The sequence below is a fragment of the Morus notabilis genome, unplaced genomic scaffold (assembly GCF_000414095.1).
Source record: "Morus notabilis unplaced genomic scaffold, ASM41409v2 Scaffold98, whole genome shotgun sequence".
In the NCBI taxonomy this organism is placed as follows: Eukaryota; Viridiplantae; Streptophyta; class Magnoliopsida; order Rosales; family Moraceae; genus Morus; species Morus notabilis.
This window is the reverse complement of record NW_010359472.1, coordinates 529922-536124: the sequence shown is the minus strand read 5'-3', so window position 1 is coordinate 536124 and position 6203 is coordinate 529922. Positions and strand designations below refer to the sequence as shown.

Below are 6203 nucleotides of genomic sequence, written 5' to 3'. Positions count from 1 at the left end.
CTTTTTGAACGCATTACTTTTTCTGTCAAAATCCAAATAGGATGTGGAAATTGTTGCAGAAAGTGGAGAATATGTTCTAATTTTACCGAAAAATAGTTGGTCGTAAAAATAGAGAATCAATCATCTTCGCTAGAGTGTAAAGCATAAAAAGAGTTTCTCATTGGAGCAATGTAACCAAAGAGAGTGGCATAATAAGATCCAATGATCAATACAAAATAATAAAATAATAATAACAATAATAATAATAATAATAATAATAATGATAATAATAATAATAATAAAATGCTTTATGTAAATTTTCTAGGAAGCAACTAGTAGAACAAGTAATTGAATGAAAACATCATTCTTAAGATTACACGTGTTGTAAAAGGAATATATGAGCCTTTGTTAGCATTTATCAGAATTCTAGTCAACAAGTTAAACCCCTATGAAGACTTAAAACAAAACCACTAATAATTAGGATACTGCCAGAGAAATACAATTAGTTGAAGAAAATTTGGAGTAATCTTAACCTGGATCTGACTTGTTTCAATCTGTTTTCACAACCCAATTACAAACTGTTTTCCCTTAGCCTTTCACAATTCTAGTACACCAAACTTCAGTAACAAACATTACTTTGTAAAAGATAGGAATGGGACCCATATCTGTTAACTTTTTCACTGAATTTGATGCTTCTTTGGCAAGAAAAATCTCCCTACTTGCAAAAGATAGCAGATAACACAAAAGTACACAATCATCCGGGGCCCTACTACTCCTAAAGTCATAAAAAGTTGTTCATTTGAGACCCATAGCACTAACAAAAGTTTGTTGATTAAGGTGTTTTTGAAAGAAAAAGCCTCATCACTTCCTCTCATTTTTGACATTATTAATCCTTTGAATTCCTCAGGTCAGACTAAAAATTTCCAAACAAACAAGCGAAAAAAAGAAAATCCAAGTTCATGAAAACTATGCAACATTTTTGCCCATCAAAATCATCATTTAATTCTCCCAAAGGCATGACAATTAGAAATCACCTACAACCAACAGTACACGCTCCGCACAGTTAATAATCATAGTAGAAATTAAAAAACAAGCCCCATTTGAGCGAACACTCACCGTGCCTTCTTCCGGGACTTGAACGGAAAATTGGAAGGCGGTGACGGGGAGAATTCAAATGGTAAATGTGGCGGCTCAGCCTCGCCGGATAGCATCCCCACAATCTCCTTCATTGAGGGCCGTTTGCTGGGCGTCCTCTGCAGGCAAAGCAGGGCAATGGTGAGACAGAGCAACGCCTCTTCCTTATCCAAGGAATGCAGAGCCGGGTCAACAAGATCCAAAAGCCTATCGTTCCGAGCGAGCTGCCTTGCCCACGACGTCAAGTTCGCCCTCTCAAATTCCGACATTGGCGATGCCGTCACTTGCAACGGCCTCCGGCCTGAAACCAAGACCAGAATCAATACCCCAAAACTGTAAACATCACATTTCTCGGATAGTTGCCCTCCTCCACCATACTCAGGAGCAACATAACAAACTGTTCCTCTCATTGAAGGAGTACTACTGATATTTCCACTCTTGGGTATATCACAACTAGCCCAATCTTGGCTGTTTCTTCTTCCACTTCTGAGTTCACCACTAATTCCATCCAACCACCAATCTATGCTTCTTCTAGTACTACTACTCTTACTCTTCCTCTTCTTCCTCTCTTGAAACTCGTCTTCATCTCTATCCTTCTGCCACCACGAATCGCCTCTGATGCTCGAATCCTTCGCCTTTTTCTTCTTCTTCTTCTTCGTGAGCTCCTCGCAGAACTCCTCCTTCCACCACTCCCTCGGCTTCTTCCGATGCTTGTGGTGGTCCTTCTTCTCATCCATTGACGCCCACCATTCCAACCTCTTTCTTCGCTTCTTCTTCTTCTTCTCGGCGTTCGAAGACTCGAGCTTCTCCAATTCGGACCACTCGGTTTTCGGCCTTTCCTTGCTAATCTCATTGCCAATCCACTCCATGACGTAATCTTTCACTCTTCCTGATTCCGATTCCCCGCAATTCTCCTGCTTCCACCACCAATCCCTCCCTGAGCCTCCCTTCCTTTTACCATTATTTCCGGTCAAATTTTTTCCACTTTCGTCCATCGGCGACGAAGCCTCGGGATTCTCTGAAACCCTAGCGACGCCGCCGAAACTCTCCGGAGACCGACCGAGAGCCGAATTACCTTCTTCGAATCCGCCGGTGAGGATACTTACGCTGACGCTGACGCTCTCCGTCTCCTCTTCCACGATCGAGCCGTTGTCTTCCTTGTTCTTGTTCTTCTTCTGCTCCGCGAAATCCTCCGCTTCTCCTTCCTCTTCGACGACGAGATGGTTCTGATCCTGATCCTCTGTCTTCAGCCTCGCCAGGCCGAAATCACCGATCTTCGCGTTGAAATCGGAGTCGAGCAGAACGTTGCTCGGCTTCACATCGCCATGAATCACTGGCGGATTGTACGAGTGGTGGAGATACTCGAGCCCTAGGGCGATGTCCAGCGCAATGCGGAACCTCTTCTTCCAGTCCATGAGCTCCGAGCACTTCCGATCGAACAACGCTTCTTGGAGGCTCCGATTCGGCATCAGCTCGTACACTAGTAGCATCCTCTTCCCCCGATTGTCCATGGAGTAGCCAAGGAGAGAAAGTATGTGTGGGGAACAGAGGTTTAGAGCGAGAGAGAGCTCGTTCTGGAACTCTCTCTCTCCTTGGATTGATCCCTGCGAGTCCATCAGCTTCACGGCGAGGGACTCCCCAGACGGGAGCGTGGCCTTGTAGACCGAGCCAAATCCGCCATGGCCGAGCAGGTTCGCGGCGGAGAACGAACCCGTGGCTCGCCGGAGAAGGGAGTAGGAGAATCTCTGATGCTGGTTCGACACGACGCCGTTTTGGCTCTGGTTGTTCTCGAAGGGAGCTGTTCTGTTGTAGGAGAGCTTACGGTAGATGAAGAAGACGACGAGGAAAACAACGCTGACGACGGCGAAAGCTAGGGTTCCGGCGAGGACCCGAATTAGAACACTGTGATAGTGGTGGTGGCCGTGGTGGTGCTCTGGCGGAGGAATCGCTGCCGGTAAAACTGCCGGAACGGGACGCGATGGCATTGTTGGTTAATAACTGCAAAAAACGAGGGGCATTAGGGAATCATGAGGTTAGGATTTTCAGAAAGAGTGACTACGGATTTTAATTCGTCAGTCTTTCTTTCTCTCTCTTTCTTTCTTTAATACTACACTACGAATAATCGCCACACCACACTGCTCATCTATTATCCAAAAGTGTCTGAAAACTGAAAAATAAAAGGAGACGTTTGGTTTATATACTCAATTATAATTTAAAATTACTTTTATTTTATGTATATTTTTAAGAAAAAAAATATTATAAAAAATAATAAATTATAATTTAAAATATAACGAATATAAAAAATAAATGTTCCTCATAAAATTGATTAACAAAATATTTAAAACAGTTTTGTTATTTTTTATTTTAAATAATTTACACAAATAGTTTCTAATCTTTTTAAAAAGTGATAATTTGATCTGTAATTATTTTTTTGACAAAATAATCTCAATCTATATAAAAATGTGTAATCTTGTCATTTCCGTTAAATTTCCTTAAATTGTTCACAAAATTAATCATAATCTTGTCATTTTCGTCAAATTTGATTAAATTTTTCACAAAATTAATCATATGCAAGCCATCGTGATCTTATTAAAATGGGTATTTTGATAAAATACTAAGGTAAGCTCTCATTATCTCTCTCTCTCTCTCTCTGCAAGTAAAGCTTGGCAGCGTGGGAGGCGAGAGGCTCGTCGGCGGGAAGATTCGCACGGTTAGCGCCGGCATTGAGGGGAGATTCGCGTCACCCTAACCTACGGAATCTGGGTTAACTTTGGCGGCGGGATGATCCTCCGGTTCTCCTCCCGTCAGAATCTGGTTTTGCTTTGAACGTTGTGCTCGTAACTCGGGCGATGGGCTTGTGAACAACGTGCAAGGATGTCTCAGGATCTGGGTTTGCGTCCTTTTTTGTTGTATTTTGAAATTAATTTGTATTTCGATTTCTCTGAATTGTTGCTAATGTTCTTTGGATTGTTGTAATTTATAAAGTTTTTTAGATTGTTGTAATCTTGGTTTGTTGTAATTTGTTAGATTTTGTGTTGAATAGTATCAGATTTGCAACGAGGAGGCTTTCTGAATTGTTTGGGTTTTTTTTTTTAACAATTTGTTTATCTATTACTGTTCCTACAACGGGTTCGCGAGTTCTGCCACCGAGGATGGTGGCCGCCAAGAGTGGTGGGTGGGTTGTGAGATTTGTTTTATGAGACTTTTGAAAGAAATGGTATTTTTATTATGGGGTTTTTTAAGTCATTTTACTAAAAAAGGTCATCCCGTGACGAGTTACGTGACATATCATATTCTGTTATATCACATTTTAAAGAGATTGACGATCGTTTTGTCAAAAAAATATTAAAAATTAAACTATCACTTATTAAAGAGATTAAAAACCATTCGTACAAATTACCTTTTTCATTTTTTGTGTTTTTGGGTCGGGGAAAGTGCTGGGTTACAGCGGTGTTTTGAGTTCGGGACACTGTTTCTTTTCTATTTGGTGGTTGTTTTTTGGTTTTTAGATTTTAATGGTTGTCACGGCCTTTGGGTGCGCGCATTAGGAAGGGGATCGAGGACGCTATTAAGAGAGATCGGTGGTCCTCAAGTTGGGTGTTATTTGTTAAAGATGACTTTTATATTATGTAGCTTTCTTAAAAGCATTTCGACTAAAATTCAATTGTATAAGAAGTGATGTTAGATGATTTAATTATAATTTATAAAGTAGTTTTCAGAAAAGAAAATTAATCTATAAAGTAGATATCTTTTTTTTTTAATATTCTTAGTAGATTTCAAGTGCTTAGTTTGCCCAACAGGACATATATCTAAAGTAAAAGATTTAACATCCTGATATTGCTCAAAACTTTATTTTTAATTTCCTAATAAGAATTAAGATCTATAAAAGAAATTGTATGATTTTAGTAAATCTATAATCTAGTAAAAGTGTGATGATATCTTTTAAATTTATTTATTATTTTTTCTTACTTAAAACTTAAGAGAAAATGTTAGATTTTTATTTTTATTTATGCCCTTCATTTTTTAAACATTTAATTTCTTATCTATTGTACTCAGGGTTAAAATAAGAATGATCAAATTAGATAATGGTTGAATTACATGCTGAAGTTATGTGCCTGATGGAATTATCTACTTTTTTTTCATTCATATTTTTATTCTTTCATGAAAATGTGATAAAACAAGCTTTTTGTATTTTTTTTTTCATTTGCATTAAAATTGTATCCTGAATTTATTACAATATGCTAACATTTAGTCATAATTTTTTATGATTTAGATAATAAAATGCAATGTTGAGATCTTTTTATATGTATTATGTGAAATGTAATAAATTTAATTGATATATGCACGTGTCTTTTTTACTAGTTTTCTCAATAACTATTCTTCTTTTTTAAGAACTCTCAGTAAATATTGTGTAAATATAAGATTTACATTATTTTAATAAATAAATATGAGATATAGTTTTTTTGCTGGTTACAAATGTGAGATATAGTTGGTAAATGTAAAGTCTGTCCATACTATTTAAATTGTCTCTAACAATAGATAATCCCTAATTCCAGCCATCTATAATATGATCCAAAACTTTATCTTTCTAAATTGTCTCTAACAATAGATAATCCCTAATTCCAGCCATCTATAATATATGATCCAAAACTTTATCTTTCTTTTTTTTTTTTTTTTTGAGGAAAATTTTATCTTTCTAATCAGGATTCATACTACAAGAAACTAAAATTACATTAACTGTTGCCTCTTTTTTGCTAAGATTTTTTTTGCTTGGAGAATTTTTTTATTAGTATTTTTCATTTTTGATAATTGATACAATACATGATTGAACCCCTACCCTTTTAAAAATTATTCCTCATTTTACATTATTATATGATTAGATCATTGGAGTTTCGGTAGACTTTTGGTTGAAGAATTTCTTTTATTAGGCTTTTATATTTTTACGGTTTTATTTCTTAATAATATCATATTTCGTTTTGCCTGGCCCTTCACCTATGAAATCCACACGCAATCAGAAATTGCACTGTTTTCTGTTTTTCAGTTTAAAATTAAATTAGGTTTGATATTATAATTATTTTTAATTTATGTGT

General features: G+C 37.1%; 1 protein-coding gene across 1 annotated transcript; it reads right to left on the bottom strand.

Annotated features, from left to right (window-relative positions):
- Nucleotides 1–725: 725 nt before the first annotated feature.
- On the bottom strand, nucleotides 726–3264 carry LOC21407359 (receptor-like serine/threonine-protein kinase At2g45590). The gene has a single exon (XM_010094428.2). It carries the CDS (start codon nucleotides 3096–3098, stop codon nucleotides 1092–1094), a length of 2007 nt encoding a protein of 668 aa, XP_010092730.1. The 5' UTR covers nucleotides 3099–3264; the 3' UTR covers nucleotides 726–1091.
- Nucleotides 3265–6203: the final 2939 nt, after the last annotated feature.

Coding starts and splice junctions, on each gene's coding strand:
- LOC21407359 (XM_010094428.2), bottom strand. CDS start 3,098: ATGCCATCGCGTCCCGTTCCGGCAGTTTTACCGGCAGCGATTCCTCCG.